The sequence below is a fragment of the Lagopus muta genome, chromosome 1, assembly GCF_023343835.1.
Source record: "Lagopus muta isolate bLagMut1 chromosome 1, bLagMut1 primary, whole genome shotgun sequence".
In the NCBI taxonomy this organism is placed as follows: domain Eukaryota; kingdom Metazoa; phylum Chordata; class Aves; order Galliformes; family Phasianidae; genus Lagopus; species Lagopus muta.
Genome location: NC_064433.1, coordinates 59,032,525 through 59,054,761, shown reverse-complemented (window position 1 = coordinate 59,054,761; position 22,237 = coordinate 59,032,525). Strand labels below are relative to the sequence as shown.

The 22,237-nt window shown below is 43.4% G+C and overlaps 1 protein-coding gene across 2 annotated transcripts in view; it reads right to left on the bottom strand.

The window, feature by feature from the left end:
- Window positions 1–3,773: 3,773 nt before the first annotated feature.
- The window catches only part of TMTC1 (transmembrane O-mannosyltransferase targeting cadherins 1), a 147,000-nt gene continuing 128,536 nt past the window's right edge, over window positions 3,774–22,237 (bottom strand). For both annotated transcript variants that reach the window (XM_048934325.1, XM_048934326.1), the window contains exons 13-20: window positions 15,997–16,105; window positions 10,524–10,626; window positions 7,441–7,576; window positions 6,651–6,795; window positions 6,186–6,323; window positions 5,713–5,835; window positions 4,779–4,856; window positions 3,774–4,047 (exon numbers count right to left, since the gene is read on the bottom strand). In XM_048934325.1, the coding sequence (XP_048790282.1) occupies window positions 3,907–4,047; window positions 4,779–4,856; window positions 5,713–5,835; window positions 6,186–6,323; window positions 6,651–6,795; window positions 7,441–7,576; window positions 10,524–10,626; window positions 15,997–16,105 (973 nt within the window). In that variant the 3' untranslated portion in view covers window positions 3,774–3,906. The remainder of the gene's footprint in view (window positions 4,048–4,778; window positions 4,857–5,712; window positions 5,836–6,185; window positions 6,324–6,650; window positions 6,796–7,440; window positions 7,577–10,523; window positions 10,627–15,996; window positions 16,106–22,237) is intronic.

Here is a 22,237-nt window from a genome sequence, read left to right as displayed (position 1 = left end):
GATGCTTGTTTAGATAGTTCAAGGAGTGTCCAGTTTCCCCTCCAAGTTATTCAACTTTGACTTTTCACACTCACGTGCCTGCTTGCATGCACACACCCTCCATCCTCATGGAGACCTCTGGAACAAAGGCTATTTTCACTGTTGCATTCATGTACTGTGTGGCCAAAATTAGGTTGCCTGCACATTTTAGGAAAGTCAAGTCCAAGCAATCTATGAGAGAGATAAAATATCCCCTCCATTGCATCATTCGTCCTGAGGGATGGAAAAGGAATGGAAGCAAAGAATGTTGGACCTTAAATAAGCAATAAAGTAAAACAAAATCCATTAGCTGAAAATGTTATTCACGGAGAAAGGAAAAAGCAACACAATTATGTTTTCCATTTAGGATTAAAATGCACAGTGAGCGTTAGACAGGAGCCGTCTCACCAGCTTTGAGTTAATTCTCCACTTTAATACTGGTGAGCATTGAGGTTTAGCCAACGCAACTTACACAAACTTCCTTCCACTACATGGAGCTTCAGCCATTTATTAATTTGTAATCTCTGCTAACCATGCTGAGCACCGCAGTTGGCAGAAAACAGTGTATTTATAATTCATTATTTTATGAGCCATGCAGAGCTAGAAGAAGAGGACATTTCCTATGATAAGTTTGGATAATACCCACTTTATCACAAAGTAAGTCGCTCTATTTATCTTTCACAATCGTACTCTCTTTTGGTGGAGGCAACCCATTTCATATTATATTCCATTGCTCTTCTTTACCTGCAATAAATCTTTTACAAGATTAATGTCCTGAATAAACACAGCATCTTAGATGGGAGCCAATGAGACAGGGAGTCAGCTCAAAACTTCGCAAGCGTTTAACTGCTTTGGTAGCTCATGGCCTGAATCACTCTCCAGATATTCTGCCAATTTGCAGACCATCACCCTGCATAGATGGGGTATAAAGTGCTGCTTTGGGAATCTGGGGGTCATTAACCACCCTTCTTCTCTCAGTAACTACCATAAACACAGTCACAGAAACATAACCAGTTCAGCTGGGATTATTCTACATGAACATGTTACAGCCTCTTTCAGGAGACTGGATGAACATGAGACGCCTTCCAGCCAACCTGCCTCCTCCACTGGAAGGAGAATCTGATCTTTCTAGATTATTCTGCAAGGAAGACAGCATTACCAAAATGGTAATCCTTTCCCAGGACCTGGGAGGGGGCATCCAAAGCCTTATCGTACTTACACATGTGCAGCAGCTTTAGGAGGCCAAGATGGCTTTGATTGGATTCTAGGAGAACAAGACATTTGTACCAGGTCTCTCAAGAAAGACAAATGAAGTTTTTAGCTAAAGTTATAAACACAAAACCGAATCATCCCTTCACAAAGCCCTGTTATAAAAAATAAAACTTTTTTTTTTTATTTGAAAAAATATGTTTGATTGGCCACAATTTAAAGCAACACCATTGTGCAGCTTGTAGAATATATAGTATTTATCTAATATATCTTTATGAGACAAACTTTATGGATGGTACACATCTGCCCTGGCCCATTCCCTGCTTCACTGGGTGTCGGTACCTCTGAATATCTTGGTTATGAACCCTCTACAGTTTTGCTATGCATGGTGGAGACCAACAGCTCTCAGAAGCCATCTGTGTGCTAGTTTCCCCATGCAGCATCCCACAGGATTCTGCTAGTAGGATCCCTGGCAGTGCCTGGGCTGTGCAAGGCTACTCCATGCAAGGCATCAAGTGCAGCACTGGCACTGGGAACTTGCAGAAATGTTAGGTCAATAAGTCTATGGCTATAAAAGTTGTGCAACTAGACAAGAGCTGTTGCTGATCCATCCCCAAGCCCTCAAACCCAGCCTCACTCTCTAAAGGCAAGGAAGAGGAATAATCCACCAGGGAGAGGCTTGCTCTTGGTCCCAGCTGCTCCTTTGGGATTAACAAAGCTAGTTTGAAGGAAGAAAGCCCAGAAGTAGGTCAGCACCTTCTCCATGACATCTCCAATGACATCTTCCTCCCACCAACCTGAGGAGCTGGCCTCTGCCCAACTGCAAGCACCAGCTGATCTCCTTGGTCTTGGCCTTACTGGGCTGCAGGGCCTGGCACCTCACAACTCCAGCCTCTCCATGACTCTAACTGCTCCCCAGGCTATAGCAGAGCAGATGTTTATGCTGCTGATTCCCTCTCAGCATCAAATGCAGCTGCTTTACATCAATAATTTGGCCAACAGCAGCAGCAAGACACCGGGTTTTGTAAATTAAGCCAGTGAAGCCAGCACAGGGCTGTCATGACCACCACTAAGTAAACCTGGGCAACATACTGCCACACAGGCTCTTCCTGACAAGACATGCATCAATGCCAAACCCTGGGCTGCCACTCTGCAGGGACTGGGCACAACCAAGCTCCAATACATGTTTTAGAGCAGTTTTCTGCAACAAGAAGAACAAATTGGTGACCTTCCCTGATGTCAACATCCAAAGGCAGGACCACCAAGTGCAACACCACCAACCATTCATGCTTTCTCTAAACTGGTATGAACAGAACGAGCAGCAGTGCTGTTACTGTGATGAAGTTTGGCCCAATGTGCTCCACAGCCATTTACTCTAGAACTATCATCAGGGGGAATTATTCAAGCACACTTCAGTGGTGCTGCATTTTTCTGACTTCAGAAGATACAAGTGACAAAGCCCAGCCATGTGCCCAGCTGTGAATGACACTGCCCAATTGATATAAAACAGAGAAAATATATTAATCATTTGAGTATAAGTTAAATAAATAAAGCTCAAAAATAAAAACCCCAATTCTGAAGAGAACTTGTTTTTCCATTTCAGCATTTAAAAATAGAGATTTATGACTGATTAGCTATAGCTTATTTTCTGCATCTCTTAGGGGAGGGGGTGAGAACACTCTGACAAAGTGTTTTGTCAGTGTTATCACCATGATGAATGGGCTTTGTCCCTGCACACCCATAAAAAGCCTCCTTAGTACCTTCCCAGCCTGCCAAAATTTCCCTAATCATTCTGTGGCTTTATTTTACCTCCTACACCAATCAGTTTTATTGTTTTTTGCTTTGTTGTTGTTTTGTTTTGTTTTTGCTGGGGACTGGACAGGAAGACAAGTAATCCTAGAGTTTCTTACTGCATTTGAATACTTCCACACTTTTGCAGGATAGTATTTATTTGTCCTGCAGGGAGAGAGCAAAGGGTAAAGCTACATGGTATTTAACAATACTGATATCATGTACCCAAATTATTACAAAATGACTATCATATGCATAAAACATTCCACTGAGGTTTTTCCTCAAAGGGTCATTTGGCCCTGTTGTTCAATTATCCTTCTAGGGTGGTATTCAGATACTGCTTTCCCTTTCTTTAGAATCATCTTCAAGTCACATTTAGAGCTGTATCAGTGGCCACCATTTCCTCACCATCAACCCTTTGAAACCTTTTTATGTGACCTATAGGACCATCCTTCCTGGCCCAGATGGACCTGGCAGCACTTGCAACAAAGCTCATCAGTGGTGCTCTCTGTGGACAAGGTCAGCCTGTGTTGAGGAACAGGAGGTGCTACTTCACCCCTGCTTCAATGAATGAGTGCTTTGTCCCCATGGCTTCCCTAGTGATAACCATGATATTGGAGTTATATGTCCCACCACTCACAGTGTGATTAAAATGGGTTCAGCCTAAACATAAATCTGGATTAAAGGAAGGTTTTAAGTAATTCTCCAGCATGTCCCACAGGAGCAGAGTGCCTCCTGTTATTTGATCAAACGTAAGCATGCATTCAAAAATTGCCTTCCGTAACTCTGAGTCCTGCCAAAATTCCTTCAGTGTCACTTTGAGCAATAGGCTTCCACCGCATTCTTCTCCAAGGGGTACGAGTTTCTTTCCACTGGTGTGACTGAATGCTATGTCTGATCTTTCTCCTGGACTTCCTGAAACCGTTTCTCCAAGCGATCGAGCTTGGCCAGATTCTCCTTTAGCAACTTGCTGTTTGGTACCAGCTGCAAAGCTTTCTCATAGTAGCCACGGGCAGTGATGTAGTTTCCCTACAAAGAAAATGAGTGACAGGTTGCATTTGTATTCCCTGGCATAGAAAGTTCATTGCTTGGGAAAAGTGAAAACTGTAATACCAAGAGAAAAGTGTTTATAAAACAGAATATTATTATGTAGCTGGAATATTTCATTGTGAAACGGATCACCGAGTGCTGTGGACTTAAATTCAAACTAACACATGGCAAAAAGTGGATTTACATTTTTCCCATTATACTGTACCAGAAGAGTTAATTTTACTTGGAGAATACCTGGAGGATGTCACACAGTGTGAATCCTTAAGACCCAAATCATAGTTATATGTTAAAGAATTCACAAAGATAAGAAAGCTGGCTATTTCCATAATTTCATGTCAGTATTCTGCATTAGACATCTTTACTAAACTTATTAGGTAGAAAGGAATTTTGGAAGTTGGCTCACTGTGAAATTTTTCTAAGGTAGGTCAATAATTCGGGCACAGAAACATAAGAGATGGGCAGGTTGATCCTTGCAGCCTGTCCTCTTAAAAACACGGGATTTATATTAAATATTTCTAAGCAATCTGGTTGGGAAAATCTAGCTGGGATTGTACAGACTTTCCTGTTTTTTGGATAGAATATGTCAAGGATGATTACTGATCCATACAGGTGCATAAATGTGCAACTCTTGGCAATCTGAAGCAAATTTAGCTTTCTGTCCCAAGTAGTCCCTGCAGCTGACAGCTTAAAGAAAAGCAAAATTAACATACCTTGATGTGCTCAATGCCTCCCATATTCATCCAGGCCTGAGCTTGGTCAGAATTGAGCTCCACAGCCCGTTTATAGTTCTACATAAATATGAAACATTTTTAGGTTAGGAGCCTGGGTCTTTGAACAAAAGCAGCACTGGAACAACACACAAAAATAATGAAGTGTGCACTCCCTCTGCAAGGCTTTAATTTGGAGCTGACTGCAGACTATGGTAAAGCCACCTCCACGTGAGTTCCACAAGCACCTGAGCGCAGCTCTATTCCTCCCCATTGCTTCTGCCACTGTACTCTGGACAAGCAAAAAAGACTTTGTGGACTCTGTCAGCACTGTTTTTACCGTTTCAGAACAGAAGAGAATTCAAACTAGGATTACATGTCTCTAGGGATACTGAGAATAGTCTGATCCGTCCCAGTAACATAATTGTCTGTGCTATTATTCAGCATTAACATAATTTCTGAGCTGTCAAGCCTTCTGTTCTACAGGATAAGCCAGTCTATCAGCTATTAGTTAATGAGGTGAGATATAACGACATTGCGAGCTCTCACAGGTCCCTGAGCTTTCAGCTGAGCCACCTGGAGTTGCCACTGCCAGTGAGAGGGGCTGGGGCAGGATAGATCAAGGGTCTGGTCAGTGCCTGAGCTCTACTATGGTCCCACCATGACTCCATAATTAATCTCTCGAGGCAAGAAGCTGTATTTTCACACTGGAATAAAAAAGATAGATGTGAAGGGTAGAAAGCAGCCCTCTGTTGAGGAGAGAAGTTCTAACTAACTAGTGAAGTTGGCTACTCCTTATCTTTAGCTGTACTACTGATGAACTGATAAATAACCAAAGCCAACAGCCAAGGTATATGCATCATGGAGTATTAGACACAAAGAGTTAACTTAGCATTTTAACCTATACAACTAAACAGGGGGCTTAGAGCAGTCATACCTCAAAAGCCTCATCAAGGAGATTCTGTTCTCTCAGCTGGTTTCCTTTAGTGAAGAAGAGCTCTGATATGATTTTTGGGTCCTTTGGCTTTAGCTGAAGAGCTTTATCTATAGCTTCAAGCGCCTGTGAAAAAGCAAGAGGACACTGAATCACTGTATTCTATGCCCTTCCCCTTCTGATGGTCTCACCACTACTAAGGCCTCTAAGAACACGAGCCAGAAAAGCAACAAGTCATTTTCCTTCCCTTGTTTGCCCCACAGTTATTGCATGTGGAAATGGGTTTTTTAGATGCCTATGGCTGATGGGCAACGGGGCTGAGTGCAACACAAGCAGGAAGTGCTCATAAACTTCAAAAATCATGATGCACAGTGGAAAAAAAAAAATCTCCTGTGTGCTGTGGGACATGACATCTCTGGAGAGATGGAATTCTATATGTGAGCCCTCTAGACAAGGGTATCTTGCAACCACGGTACCTTAGCATAGTGCTCCTGCTTGCTGTAGATGGCTGACAGAAGGCGGTAGCACTCCAGGCACTCCACATCTTCATCAAGTATATGGTTTGTCATCTTCTCTGCTTCCTTCGTCCGCCCCATCATTGCTAACACCTGGGCCTGTGGAGTCATATTAAGACTTATGATTTTAAAAGCTCAGCTAACTAATATATAGTGCTGGTGCTAGGCTCCATTGAGGCAGGAGTTGGTGTTAAGAGGCAGCACCTCTAGGAAGGATGGAAGGGCCAAACACAGCCAGGAAAGATAGTGGCTGAGACACATGTTCTCAGGTTGACAGGAAATGAGGAGGAAACAAATAGAGTGGGAGAGATGGTCACTGGATGGCTGGCATGGAGATAGCACCAAGCTCTGAGGCTCTGGCCACACTAATGTGGGCAGTGGGCTCCACAGGTGGCCTTGGCTTGGCCATGCCCACCCCATACTCACCAAAGCCAGTCGGGTCTCTTTGTTTGAAGGCTGCAGTGATGCTGCTTCTCTGTAAACTTGCAAAGCTTCTTCATATCTCCCCGTGTTGTAGTACAGAGCCCCCAGTGGAGACAGGATTTCAGCCTTGCGGGATACCTTCAGTGCCCTGGAATTTGAGAAGAAGAGATGTTTCCAGGTGATGTGGGAATCAAAGAAGAGTGAGCTGTGGCTTGCACTGAGATGGAGCAGTAAAGCTCTCCACTCTGCATGGCATTCTCATCCCACCATGGGAAGCTTGATTTTAAGGTCATGGGGAGGGATAAGTGTGCCCACAGCAGCAATTTCTCCAGCCATCCAAGAGGGAGAGGCCAAATCCAAAGTGCATATGAGCATACAGCGGGTGCTGGGATAGCTGGCAGGGGCAGGGAGTACAAGCACAGGTTGGGATGCCAAAAGGGAGGCGGGGCTATGTAGGACTCATAGCTGTTACTGGCACATCACTCACACAGCAACTCTCAGCACAGTGGGAACAGCACTAAAAATCTGCTCAAACTATTGAAAACACCTCTGACCTTGTTGTTAGAACATCCCTCTGGAAAAAACCCAACCCAAAAGCAGCAGTGTGCTCAGCCTGGAGGCCTCAGTCAGTGCTGTCTAGCACTTCTCACAAGAAGTAGCCAAATAAATCTGATTTTGAATGGATGGAGAATCCAAGCATGCACTGACAGTTTCAAGTATCACAGGCATTTCAGCAGAAATGAGCCATATGGAGGGTCAAGGGAAACTTTCTCCTCCCACTTCAGTTCCTTACCGCTTGTACCATGCCTCAGCCTCTTTGTTCTGACCTAGGGAGCGGTGAAGCCTGCCCAAGTTGACCATGGCGACATGGTGCGTGGGGCTCAGGTGGATGGCCTGTCTGTAGTGGGACACGGCTCTTTCAGGAGCCCCTGGAGAAGAAAACACTTTTACACCAGTGCTTCAGCCCATCCTATCCCACTCGAAGGGTTGTAACCCCTGTGTGTGTCCCACCTCCCATGAAAGCACCCTCGTACCTGTAATCCACTGGCTCTGAGAGAGCGGTCCACAGAGGCACAGAGAACAAGCCACCAACGTTCCTTGCAGCCCCAACATTGCAAATCGTTTAGGCCGTTTCAAACCAGAGACTATTCCTTACCACCTTTTAGTGTTGGTCCTGCTCAGTCTTTACGCATTGTGCATGGGAGTAACTGCCAGTAGCTCATTCTCAGCTCAGTGCAATAAATCTGAGCCCACAGGTGTCTGGATGCCTACTCTGGAGCACATTGGCCCTGTCTCTGTGCTTCAGTGCCATTGGGTGGCACTGCTTCACTGTGAGAAACGCTCTACCTGGGAAAGGTCCTGCAGGCCATGACATCATCACCACCACAATATAAGACTGCAAATGCCTCTGAAAGCCCAAAATAATTCACCAGTGTGCTGTATTTTTAGGAAATGCCAATGCTCAACTTGAATGGAAGAAAGGTGCCAGACCACTCATTCATCAACTTCAGTGCTATTTCTTGTAGTATATTTTTATTTATCTAAACAATGTCTGTCCTCAAGAGGAACCCTGCAGTGCAGAACCCATTAAGCAGCTACTGAAGAAATGAATGGGGCACAGTAAAAAGTCCCAATATTTCAATAATGCAAATACTGTAAATTGAGCTACAGTGTGGGTTTAATTGGTTCGTATAGTCTAGAAAAACTAATCTGGTGGTGAAAACTGATACAGATCTGTGTCCATCAGCAAAGCATTAGACTGCCTACACTTCCAACCCACTTTCTTTTTATGTTTTAATTAAATACGTAAAAGCAAAAGTTTTGTTACTTTTGCACATTAACTATAGGATATACTTTATATGAGGCCCAAAACAATTCCTCCTCATTCAGTGCTGCTCAGGCAAGCCAAATGATTGGACATCCCTACGTTACAGAATTGGCATTTTTAAGCCAAATCTCTCAAAAATAATTTAATTCAATTTCTAGCTGGAAAACAGAACTTGAAACAGCCTGTGTGTGTTCGAGCACTGAACATAAGCTGCTGTGGGAATTTTATTTTCACAGCTTTCCAGACAAAGTTTGGTTTTCTTGAGATTATCTACGCAACATAAAAGTACCATTAACACTCCTCGGTTATTTCCTCTATAGGAGATCTGGAGAAGTCTATCGGGAGATTTAGAAGCACTTAAGATTCATCAAAGACCAACTGCTTATCCTTCAGGGTAAGATTTCTTAAAGCATCCAGCAGCAGTCTCACTCTGCTTCCACTGCTGAGGAGATGGAGGTTTGTGAAAACCACACCTACAAAACAGGCCAGGAAAGCAGCTAGGCGAGCACTGAAGTCCTCAAGGTCAACCAATGCCTGTCCTGTTCAAAGTAAATTACTACACAAATCAGGAAGGGAGATACATTGAGCATCCCTATTCACTGCAGAGTCACCTAGAGATACATATCTCCAGAGCTGACACTTGCTGGAGGTCCTTGCACAAAACCTGCAGGTTCCCAGGATGGTGCATCACAGCCATTCTCCAGTGTCCACTGTGGGGAACACAGGCTGAGTCCCTCATGGCTCCTTCACACTTTACCATGTCTCCCTAGAGGTAATTTACTTGTCAGGATTTCAGTTTTGAAATTCAATGTTTTTTTGGTTTTTTTTTCCTATTGTTTGTGTGTAGGGAAGTGTAGTAATAAAACAGAAAAAGTTAGTTTGGACTTTGGCAGAACACCCAAGTGCAAAAAAGAAAGAGTGCTGCACTGCATTTGAACCCAAAATTTTGGCAGGCATAGGGCCGTTCATCTGGGTCGTGAAAGAGAGAGGAGTACAATGCTGGAGTTTTTATCATTTGCAAGTTTGAATTTTGCCAGTGCGCAAATTCAGGATCTCAGTGCCTGTCATGATTGCTGCAAGGCATTTTTCAATGATGAATATTCCTGTTGGCTTCATATTTATTTTACATTGGTACCATAGGAGAGTGATGGCTGAGTGTCAGCTCAGGGGGAGGACAGCCAGCTGCACACGGAAGGGCACGGCCCTTTGCCATTGTCCTTGCTTCCCAAGCACCACCAGAGCTGTGCACAGCGTGAAAGGGACTGAACCAGGAGCAGCAATACACTGCAAGTCTATGATGCTTCTCCACTGAGTCAGAGCTCTGTTCTGGAGAGACTTCAGGGAATGGCTTGGTTTCCACTAGCTCTTTGTCAGCTCAGATTTGGAAGCTTATAAAGCTGTCAGTAAGAGGTGGCAACTGCAGGTGCATTTTATGTGGATGCCAGGAAGTGCCTGAGTCCATGGAAGTTGGATGGGAACCAGGAACTCAGAAAAAGAAAGGCTTTCTATGTCATTATGGAGCCCCTGAGAAATCAATTCACCCCATAGTATCTTACATTTTGTTTTCACAAAGGATTGTGGTTTAAAAGCCATATTTGTTTTTATAGCAGTGGCACTCAACCTTTAGTCAAAGAGCTGCTTTGTCACTAAAGAGCTGCAAGTGCTTCAAAGACAATAATGATCCACTTGTGTGCCTAGGGTTTTAAACTGAGGTTTTACTTGATGCTGCCTGCTATCCCAGAGAAATTGCAGAATTGTTAGGGTGCTGCCCAGCTCGAATTGAAGAGAGAACTGCCTGTGCAAAGATGGTGAGAAACAGTGGAGGAAACATGCAGGCTGAATGCCTTTGCTGCACACTGAGTGCAATGACTACACATTTCAGAACACTGCCAGCTCAAGAGAGCAGGGATATTTATTTCTAAGCTACAGTAGAGGCACAGCTACTGCTCTGCAGTACCTTTTGAAACTCTTTTAGAAGTATAGCGCTGAATAAAATAATCAAAGCAAATAATCCCAAGAGAGAAAATCCTTTGTTCCATCTCACTTACCGGTATCAACCAAGAAAACACCATAGTTGTTGTGCAGATCGGAGCTCTCTGGACAATTCTCTATGCCAGTCTTGTAGACCTCCTCTGCTTCCTTCAGCCGTTCCTTGAAACAGGATCACAAAATCACAGAATCATTAAGATTAGAAAAGACCAGTGAGATCATCCAGTCCAATCATCCCCCTATCCCCACCATGCCCAATAACCACGTCCATCAGTGCCACACCTCACAGTTCTGGAACATCTCCAGGGATGGTGACTCCACCACCACCCCGGGCAGCCTGTGCCACTGCAGCATTAATCCTTCTGAGAATATTTTTCCAAAGGAAAAGGAGATTGAGGCAGTGCCCACGTTGGCACCACCAGTGTGCTCCCCTTGCCATACAGGGAGCTCAGGCACCAGCCCTCCCCCTCTAAGCCCCTTAGCAGGGGAACATGGCCTCCGGCTTCTGAGCAGCCAACATTTTACCCTGTGACAAAGACATAATATATCTCCACTCTGGTATGCCAGAGCAATCCTAACAGCTTTCCCCCCATGCATTCACAACTGGAGCTACCTGTGAAACAAAAACATCAGTTGGAAAAGGTTGGGCAATTTGTGTGCAATGCCAGTGAGCCTCAGCTAGCATGCACCCAGCTGGGAAACACATAGCGACAGGGGTCATGTTGGTTCTGTTACCAATCTGTCATTTGGGAGCTGATATGTTTTAATTTATTTGTTTAATGAGCATCTTGCTGGCTAACTTTCCCCCTCAGGAGCTCTGCTCTTCATTCCCTGAGCAGCAGGGAAAATAAGAAATGAAAGCTCGGTGTGCATGACAGCTGAGGGATAGGGAGCTTGCACAAGGCAATGTGGGAAGCAGGAGGAGGACTGGGGGTGATGGAAGAGTGGGGAAAACCTGACAGATTCAGATGAAAAACAGGTGTTATCAATGTGTGAGATGTACCTCCCTGGGACTGATGGGATGTGCTATTGCTGATTCTCCAATAGGCTGAGCTCTTACATTTTGCATAGATTTCAAGGAGACTTGTAGGTGCAGAGCATTTCTGAAAAATGCACATCTTTCCTTTGGGAACACCCTGCTTATGGAAGTGTCCCACCAGCTGTGACCCGTCTAGCCTGAGCTACAGGCAGCAGGTCCTGAAACAGAAACAAGGCATCTAGTTTGGATCAAATAGCAACTTAATAAGGTTTCCATTTCCCTCCAGCCAGACAGTACGTGCCAGCTGCCCACATGCTCACTAGCACCACTTATTAAGGTTTTCCTCCCACCTAAGCTCAGAGTTTTGCTGTTGGGTGTACTTAGGGCAGGAAGGTTGCTCGCAATGGAAAACAGCAGTATGGAGGGATGCCAGGTAAAACTCCTGAGGCAAAGACTTTTTTTTCCCAATTTTTCCGCTTCTATGGAGCAGCCTTATGGTGACAAACCTCACAATCTCCTAACAAAGCTCCCAGGCAAAATCAACCATTCAAAGCCCTATAAGGAAAGCCTGGCAACACCACAGCGGACCGTATGCAGAGGAGCTGAAATGAGATGGATCCATTCACTCCCTGTCCCACCAATGCTCTCTGTGATTGGCATCCAACAGCCTGGTGTCAAGAGCACAGTGTCTTCTTGGCTCAATGTCTGGCTGTCAAGGCGGTCCCTGAAAAAGTACTGGTTTTGGGATCCTGGTCCACTTCTCTGTGTGAAGCAGAGCTGGTTTTGCTCTTCAGTCCAGCTGTGAACTCTCCTCCAGTCCTGCAAATCCCAGAGCGTACCGGGCTTCCTCTGGATTTAAAGGGTGAACCTGAGAGCAGCATTGGGTCTGTAGCTGTTCAAATGAACAGACTCCTTTCTCACCTCCTATTTCAGAACTGGAAAGCTGGAATTAATAGCATTGGAAGACCATGGCTTGATGAAAGCAAATGGTTTGTCATGGTTAAGTGCTTTCACATTTACGTGATGAAGGTCAGCCAGCAGAAAGATAGGGTGGGATAAAACACAGAAACACATTTTTTAAAAGTGCTTAAGTTTGGACATCGTGCATGTATTTATGTGAATTTGATGTCATTATCCTGCAGGGTCAGGAAAAGTGAAGCAACCATCAGAACTGACTGAAATGAACAGTAACTTCTTGAGAAAGTGTGTGTGTTAGACATGCATTAACAGGTATATTTTGAAGTTTTTCTGTATTGATTTCTTTTCCTCTAATTTTAATTTGCAGCAGACGAGTACGGCTTTGTATGCATGGATGTCAGTTTCCTTTGTATTATTTATCGACCATAAAGCCGATCTTGAAGCAAGACAGGGCTGTGCTAATCTGGATTAGCAGCAGAGTGCCATCTCAAAAGCATTCCCACTGCCTGATTCTAAGCACTTTTAGCATTTTTGTCACGGTTGCATTGCACACGCATTTGTACAATGCTTTTTTGGCATCTAACATCCTAACCCTGCATGCCTCAGGCTCAGTGCAGAGTCTGGAATGATTTCTCTAACAAAGCATTTGTACTGAGAGCAGTCAGAAGTGGGGAAGGGTGGGCCCACCTCTTTCTGCCAGAGATTTCCCCCTCACAGCCGCTCCTCTTTCGAGGAGAAATGCTCTAAGTTCATCAAGGCTTGATTCTCATTAACACTTAATAACGCCACTTCCCAGCCCTCCATGAAACATTCATCAAGCTCACAAAATTCATAAGACAGGCTTAAAAATGTATGAGATTTTTATGATATTAGAAAAATTATGCACATAAGGATCTCTCAGTTAAACTGTAGGGTTTTTAAGCCTACTTTTCTGTTGCTTTTTTTTTTCCTTATGACTTGAATTTTCAGTGTGGATATGCCTGAGCAGGCTCTCTTCTGCAGCTAAGTGGGTTAAAAAGTTTCTTTTTCCTAGTGTAGGCTAATATTCTTTCAAAAAAGAAAAAGGAAAAACAGAAAAAAAGAAAAAATACTAGGAAACCTTTGGATCCAGAAACTAGAGCTTGAAAAGAACCATCCAGTAGCCTGAGATGATTGACAAATCTGAAAATGCTAGAAAGAAGGTGTTCACAGAATCATGAAACAGCTTGGGCTGGAAGGGACTTATAAGCCTATGCAGTCCTAACCCCCTGCCATAGGCAGGGCTGCCACTCAGCAGCTCCAGCTGCCCAGGGCCCCATCCAGCCTGGCCCTGAGTGCCCCCAGGGATGGGGCACCACAGCTTCTATGGGCAGCTGTGCCAGGGCCTCACTGCCCTCTGAGTACAATGTAGCTGCATTGGTTCAGAGGGGAACCACTGTACAGGGTCACGACAGTGGCAAAAGATGTTTGATTTCTTATTCTAGTACCACTGAAACGATTGGGGAAAGCAGCAATATGTTGTGAGTGAGTTATGCTATCAAGCAGAGAGCAATAGTGAGAGCATGCACTTATAAAAGGAACAAACAACATAAATTTCTATACAGTGTGAAGGTGGGCTCTGATTTCTGAATCAACTAGCAAGGAGAGAAAAGGGCAATCATGGCATGTAGCAGGTGAATGGTGCAGGAGACTTTTCTCTTGCAGTATTTTTTACAGTTCCGATACTGTTTTACTGTGTCACTTCAGCTGGTTTTTCCTCTTTCTCAGCCTTAATGCAAAGCTGAAAGAGCAGAAGCTGGTCACAGAAGTGATCAGTTCATGAGCGTTATTTAAATGTGCAGCTTTTAGCTCGTCAGCCCCTCTCTCAAACGTTTGAGGTAGGATCCCTGCCAAGGTCACTAGGACGGGTGTGTGAGGAAGGAGGTGCTCAATCAGGCACTCATCAGCTGTGGCTGAACATGAGAATGTGTTAAAAGCTTGCAGGAAGTTGTTATTTTCTAAAGAAACCTTACAAACTATCTTTTCTTCCTCAGCAATTACTCAAGTCACAAGAGGATGAACGATCTATACATAAAAGCAGATGAATTATTGCAGGCCTTACTAATGACATTTCCTTTGGGCAAAAGACCTCAGGGTTCTATAGTCGTTTTATTGCTCTGTTGACCTTACAACTGATGGTTCTAATTAATAAATTCAATTAATATTAAAACCAGGTATTACTACAGACAACTCATTTCCTATACTTGCAGGAGACTCACAGAGGGGCTCATTCAAAGGAGAGTTCCCATTCAACAGGGTTCTTCTTTCAATTCATATACTATATTTCTAGATTCCTGCAGCTGATATCGATAATATTCAAGCACTTGAAAGTCATTTAAAATGGAAAATAAAACAGCATGTCTTTAAGTAACCTGTATACATCATAGATGAATTTTGCAGTGTCTACATCATTAAAGAAGCCAAAGCCACAGTTCAGCTGAAATTTATCCACTTGCAGAGAGAAAATTTAATTAACCAGACTAATGGAAAATAGTGAAAGATGGCATTCCATTGTTGTGTCTGTATTTGCATTTTGGCAGGCTTTTATTTAGAAAGCTTTAGCATCCCATGCTATAGAACGGTAAGATCTGAAATTCTAGGGAGAAAAAATCAGTTTTCAAAAGCTGTGTAGAAGCTTGTGTTTGCTGTGCAAGGACCTTACCACACACCATTACAGGGCCAGACTAGGGCTATTGGTTGTGGCTGCAGACCATGGGAGCGGTGCCCAAAACAGCATCCCTCATATGTGCTGCTGCCTGCTTGCAGGAAAGAAGGGTGTGGTGGTCTCAGTGTGGGCACCCACACTTTTTTTTATGCCTCAATTTCCCTTTTCCTATGTGGAGACAGTATTTCACCTCACAGAGACCTTTAGAAGGAAATTACCTCACTACAGCAAGCAGTGAGAGCCCTGAGCAATGAGCGTGGTGAAAAAGCCCATGAAGAAATGAGTAATCCTGCCTCCGGAGCACAGTCTGGGCCCTGTGCAGTAAATAAGGTCTAGGGCACATATTGAACAATGAGGTTAAATCAAATATTGAACAGCTGCTCATTAAGAGCAACATAAAGCAACTGAGCCTCTCCACCCACTGTATGTGATCACTGACTGTGGTAATTAAGGGCTGTATCCTGATGGGTTAGATGCAAGGGGCAGAACTGAAAAGCAGAAATTCAGAAATCTTGTTTCTGGCTTTTCCTACTTTTGGAGGGCTTTCTTATAAAACCCCAAGGTTACCTCTGTAGGTGTGCATGGGGGAGGGGGGGGCACTCACCTATTGTGCCGTCAGCATTCAAGGTGCAGATAAAGACTTTGCTAAAGATGTAGGGAGGAGAAGAAAGTGCATGAATTCACAACTTTAACAGTGATTTAGTTCAGAATCACACCACGTGGGTGTAATTACTCATTGAGACCGAGTTGTCTTCCATACTGAACAAGTCATCTCTAAAACAGCAGCCCAACAGATCTCTCCAGATAGCTCCAGGTTTGTGCACTTGCTGCACATGTGTGAAGTGAGAGTGTTTCCACTCTGCAAAGGAAGAGTGAGTGTTTCCACTTTGCAACTGCAGCACTGGTGCATCAGCCCTCAGGAGGAGCAGGAGCCCCAAATAAGGCCTGTTACCTGTTCAGCCAGCAGTGAGGCCAGGCTTGAGTAGGCATCTGCGAAGTCTGGGCCATATTTGATGGAGTCCCTCAGTAAGATTACAGCCTCCTCCTTCTTCCCTTGAGACCTGCAGGCCAAGGAGGGAGGGGGAAAAAAAGAAAGAGAAACTCTTTAGCAGCAGATCACCCACTGAACAGCTCATTGAAAGAGATGTGAAAGACTCTGTCTTGTTCTTTTCAGCAAAGGCTAAATAATTCACCTGTGCCTCCTCTCCACAATGCACACACCCAGCACCACCTACATCATACTTAACTATTCTGCCCACCTTGTGAAAGAGGGTGGGCTCTCTGGTCACTGCATACATGCTCAGTTTTGCTTGCTGGCACATACTCTTTCCCATAGGTGATGCAGATGTCCCTGATATGACTTCTGTATGTCACTGGAATGGCAGGCACACCAAGAACAGTCGCACAGGCACTGCCTGCTTCAGCTCTGGTGCTCACAGGCAGAGCACACTGTTTGAGCAAATGTGGGCTCTTTCTCCCACCCCTGCTGTAAAAAATGCCTCTCCCTTCCCAGAAAGCTATGAAAGGAAAGAAGACGGATGTCAGACGTGTCTGGAAGGAGCCAGAGAGGAGCAAGTGGATCACTTGTTGAGGAAAGAAGCAACACAGGTATCTGTATCACGTTGGCAGAGATGAAGGAACTCATTCTACCTCATACCAGAGTGGGAAACGTGCTCACAGGGCAATTCCTCAACCGATTTGGAGACTTTGTGCTTTTTGTACCCATATGTTTTTTAATCTCAGCAGCTGGGAACACACAGGTTTTAATGAATCTGCTGTTTGGTCTACTCCTTTGATGACTGTTCATACTGAGCATTATGCAGTGTACAGAGTGAAGACAAAACTTCTCCAAATGGTGAATTCCTCAATACTACACACTGTGAAGAGCAAAGAGTAATTTATTTTGACTGTTCTGTAATCAGCACAGGCCACATGCTCTGTTAAGTCACAACCTTTAGATTTGTTAACTTCTCCAGCCCTACTGTACTCTCAGTATTTCTCCTTTTGGAAAATAAACCAAATTCTACCTAATCCATCCAATCAGGATCTTTAGATACACGAAGAACAGCAAAAGCATTCTCAGGTATGAGTCCCTGGAAAGTCACTTGCATGCCAGGAGGGGATGCTGGCAGTGGGTCTGCAGTCAGCTAATGTGGCCCCAGTTGTGCCACTGAGGCACCAAGTAACCTGGGAATAGGATATCTGCCAGCAACCTGGCTCCCACAGCTGCAGGGCAGAGGTGCAGAGCATTTTCACTTCCTAAAAACACTGTGGAATCTTTGCAAGTTGCTAGACTGCTAGTGCTGTTATATATCCAGGCTTATAGTTCATTACATTAATGTTTTAAATAAAAAGTATTGGATCTCATTAAATAATTCCTAACCACGTCAATCATTAGGCTAGAGGATTCTGTTCTTCAGATCCTATGGATTATGAGCAGAGAATATTGAAAAATGGTTCTGTTAATGAGCTAGATTATTTTTTCCAGTTACTTTACACTTACTGCCCTGGAAAAAGGACAAGCCTTCCTCAACAAAAATCTAAGGATGTTTTATTATTCAAGCTACAATTTCACCAGTACCACTCTGTATTCCTTCCCTTGGAAAAACGAGAAGATTTCCTGAGCAAACATCTAAGGATGCTTAGCTGGACTGGAACAACATTTTCTTTGTGCTGGGTGTACAAGCAATACGAATAGCAAGGCTTACAAAAAGAAACAAAGGACCCTGGAACAGAGAAAGTATGTGAACACCTTGCCGCTTGGGGCTTAGATTTCATCTGAGTGACAGGGTCAAGTAACCAGATCTTGTTTATAAGGTGCAAATTTCAGCTGATAATATATGTGGCTTTGCAGAATTTTTCCCTTTTCTAGTTATATAACTGTAGGAACGTTTTGCCTGTCCATTATGCTAAGTGAAAACAGTTGTGCTACTCTTTTTCTTCTACCAGTGGTGCTCCATATAAATTACACGAATGAATCAAAAACAAATAAAGAACCACTTTTCCCCTGCACTAATTAGAGACCAGCTAGCTTGTCAATTTATAAAACTTTTTGATTCCTTGGCTGGAGTTTCATGACACATTTTCATAAATCAAAACCAGATGACTGCTTCATAAAGGTATTGATGTTTGGCAAAAATGTAGGAAATGCCAGCTACAGAAATAAAAGGATTAAGTGATCCGCTCAGCAGCAGTAAAAGTTCCCATTAACCACAAGCATGCTCTAGGAATATAGGGCAGTCCTCCTAATTACTCTTTTTTTTCCTAAATGGTCTTTTCTTCGTTTGATCCAAGAACAATGTTTGTCTCCTGAAAGTGGGGGTAGAGAGGGAAAGATTATGGCATCTTTTTATGTGACAGCCTGAGTTATATTACAAAAAGCAGATTCAATAGTTTCTCAGAGAGCTCAATCCTGCAAGATACTGACTGCTCTGGCCAAGCACTTAAACACATACTTAACTTTTATGTATGCAAGCTGAAAATTAATTACTGGCTGAAGTGCTTTCCTGGACCAAGGCCAACATATTCAGCACTTTTCAGAATCATGGCTGTAGTTTTTACAAATCTCATGCAATCTGGGAGAACACTGAATGTTGGGAGAACAGTCCAATACAACACAAACATCAAATACACCAAAGATTTACCACAAACTGGGGATCTGTGGCAGAAAAAGCTAGGTAATATATACTTTCAACATGACAGAGAGAAGAACAAACTCAACTGACACAAGGAGCCTACGATCACTTAATCCTGTTTCTCCCCAAATTACCTTGGTTTCCAATGCCCTCTCCTAATTCCCTCTTCCACTTGAGTCTCCAGCCCTCCACAACCAGCATGGTATAGACGAATGCAAAGAGTAGCTTCTTCCCCTTGGAGCATCACTTACATATTTTTGCAAGTGCCCAGTAGTTTGAGAAGCATCAGCTTAAACTACCCCCCAGAAGCCTGGGGATCCACAGGGCTGTGTGGGCTTTTATTAGCACTGAAGCAAATTTCTTTCACAACAGAAAAGTAACCTAGGAATTAGTGCTCTAGGGGACTTTTTAATTTTCAAGATCTGCTTTACAATTTGTTAGTTTGACTGCTTTAAAGCCAGAAACACAGAATTTAGTAAGGACTCCGCAGCAGTTCTAAACATCTCACCTCAGTTTTACACCATAATCAAAGGGAAGCTTGTAGCGTGTAACTGTCTGAAAGGAAACTCCTAAGCTTGTTCAACTCCCTGGGTTTAAGCCAATTCAGATAATTGAGATGCACTCCTTCGGTTTTCTTCTATGCTATGTGGATGGATGACACCAAACCAGGGCAGTGGGCAATACAGTGCAAGGAAGGGCACCTTTTCAGAAGGACCAGGTCTGAAAGGAAAGTCAAGAAGTTGAACAAAACCAAGTTTATGTCCTGCGCCCAGGGTTGGATAACTCCATGCACCAGCACATGCTGAGGGACAACAGGCTGGAAAGCAGCTCTGCAAGAAAGGCTCTGGAGGTCCTGGCGGACAACATGTTGGCCATTGGCCCTTGATGGTGAAATAGACAACTCCCTGCTCTTTTTTACAATATTTATGAGACTGAAGCAATGCCTAGTGTTGGGCACTCTCATGGAAGAAAGGCATGATCATACTGGAGGAAGGCCAGCAGAGAGGTCTAGGCTGTCCTTGGAGATGTTCAAGATTCACCTGGACAAAGCCCTGAGCAACATGATCCAATCTGACTCGCTTTGAGCTGTGGGACTGACTGAATGATCTCCAAGAGGTTCATTTCAATCTGATTTACTCTTTGAATCTATAGTAAACTTGATGCTGCCAGTGTTTTTTGTGGTTTGTTTTTGTTTTGCTTTTGTGTTTGTTTGTTTGTTTGTTTTTAAGTGAGCTAAAATATGTATGTGATGCTGTGGTACAACTTCAGCACTTCAAGCAATAGAGAGTATTCTAACCAGAAATCATCCAGAAAACCAGATGTAGCATCACTGAACACTGTTGTTCAGTTTGATTCTTCGAAAAGAAGGAAGGAACATTTCACTTTCTGAAAGATCTTGATCCTCAATACACATAACATCTACCTGATGCTTTCCAGTATTTTCGGACACTTAGAGAAGCCCATGTTAGCACATTCAAATACATACATACCCAAAAGCCTGTTTTAGGGAGGCAGGCAATCCTTACTCTGACTAGATGGGTTCACTAAACTTGGAACAAATAAGAGTAAAAAAGGCACTCTTTTACTTTTGTGACTCTACATGCAGAACAGAATCATCCCTTTGAATAAACTCAAGATCTCATGGGAGACTGTTTCTAGGCACTTCACCTCTTCATTGAAAATTCAGCCAAAAGACTCTGAGAGCACATAAGAGTTATGAGGCATTTCTTCATCAGAAATGCTGCACTGAATATTAGAGTGCTTTACGTATGGAGAGAGTGCAGCAAAGAGTAAGTTCTCTCCCATTCTGCAAAAGAAAGCTGAGATCCTAAATATTTACTTCAAATGTTCATAATATTTTATTTCTTGTGTCTTTACAGAATATCCCACGGGCTATAAATTTATGTGAGGTATTCTGAATGATAGATATTTATCTCAGTTTTTCAAGCTGCAAGTAAACAAAGCTGAATCTATATAGAGGAGTTAAGTATTTATGTAGCAGGAAACTTTGAAAGAAAACGAAAGCATTGAGCTGCTTTGGAACATGAAAGTGGAAAAAGAGATTTCTCACTTTTAGGCAGGCCACCTTCTGGGGCTATTTTAACTAAGATATCTGTCTGTGTTGTTTAATTATCCACTGTCCAATATTTATGGTAGGCAAGAAAAGGATGACATACAACTTTATTTTAGAATATGTAAACAAAACCAGTGGTCTATTCAGCCTTTGTCCTGCAATGATTCCTGAGAACATTCATCTTCTGGCATGCAGTTTTCTTCATCATATGCAAACAGAAAATGGAATCTCTTTCTAATCAAGGGTATCCAGAGAAAACAAAATAATAATAATGAAAAATTTCCATCTTGTTTTTCTCCAAACAAATTTTTACTCAAGCTTAAATCACAGGAACAGATGCTTGAACAGACAGCTTATATCCAGGCAGTAATGAGCAGCAGATTCCTGGATGGGAACAGCAATCCCATCTTTCCAAAGCCCTGGAGTTCCCCTTTCCCAGCACCGCAGAGGTGAAATCTTGAATCTGCAATCAGATTTGAGTGGGTGTAAGGAATGCAGCAGAATTTGACTGGGAATTCCACGCCAGACCATTTTGTTACATGTCCCATTATACAAAACGCAGTTACTAGACAAGATTTGGATGTTGCAAACTCTTTCTGCTCTGTATCTGGTATAGTATATCTGGCTATCACCACAGCCTCTGTTAAGAGAACAGAAAACCCTTTCTATGTCCTGACCTTTTATCTTCTCACTGCCATCAGTTTAAATATCAAAACACCCTTTCTAACGTCTCATGTCACAGCCAGAACGCAATATCCGCCTGTAATATTCTGCAAATTTCAACTCATTACCTAGATTATAATAGCATTTAGTGTCTGCATAATTCTGCTCGCCTTATACCCATAGCACAGCACTGGTTTCTTCCCAGTAGAACACAGCGTCTCAGTGCATTCTCCAGATCAGGCTCAATAAAAGGATAATTTGGTAGAAAGTCACAGAGTCACAGAATCACTAAGGTTGGAAAAGACCACCAAGATCATCTAGTCCAACCCATCCCCACCATGCTCACTGACCACGTCCCTAGTGCCACATCCACACGGTTCTTGAACACCTGGTGACTCCACCACCTCCCTGGGCAGCCTGCTGCAATACAGTATCAATCTTTCTGAGAGGAAGTGTTTCCTAATAATCAACATGAACCTCCCTTGACACAATTAAAGGCCATTCCTTCTCATCCTATCACCGTTACCTGCTTCTTACACAGCATCTGCTTTACATGTTGTGGAAAAATACAAATCACAGCCTGAGTAGGCAACTAGCCTGTGAGAAAGGGCTCGTGTTAGCTTGGGAACACAAGTAAACTACCTCTAGCTTCTGCATGTGGCTAAAAGAAACTTGCTTGTAGAAACTGCTAAATCAATCTCCTTGCTCTCTGTGAATGACTCCATTTCTTATCCTGATACGTGATGCCTTATTGTCTCCTGCTGTTACATATATGGCCACAGTACTAAGGGGTGGCATGGGCATCTTGCCAGCCAGCCACC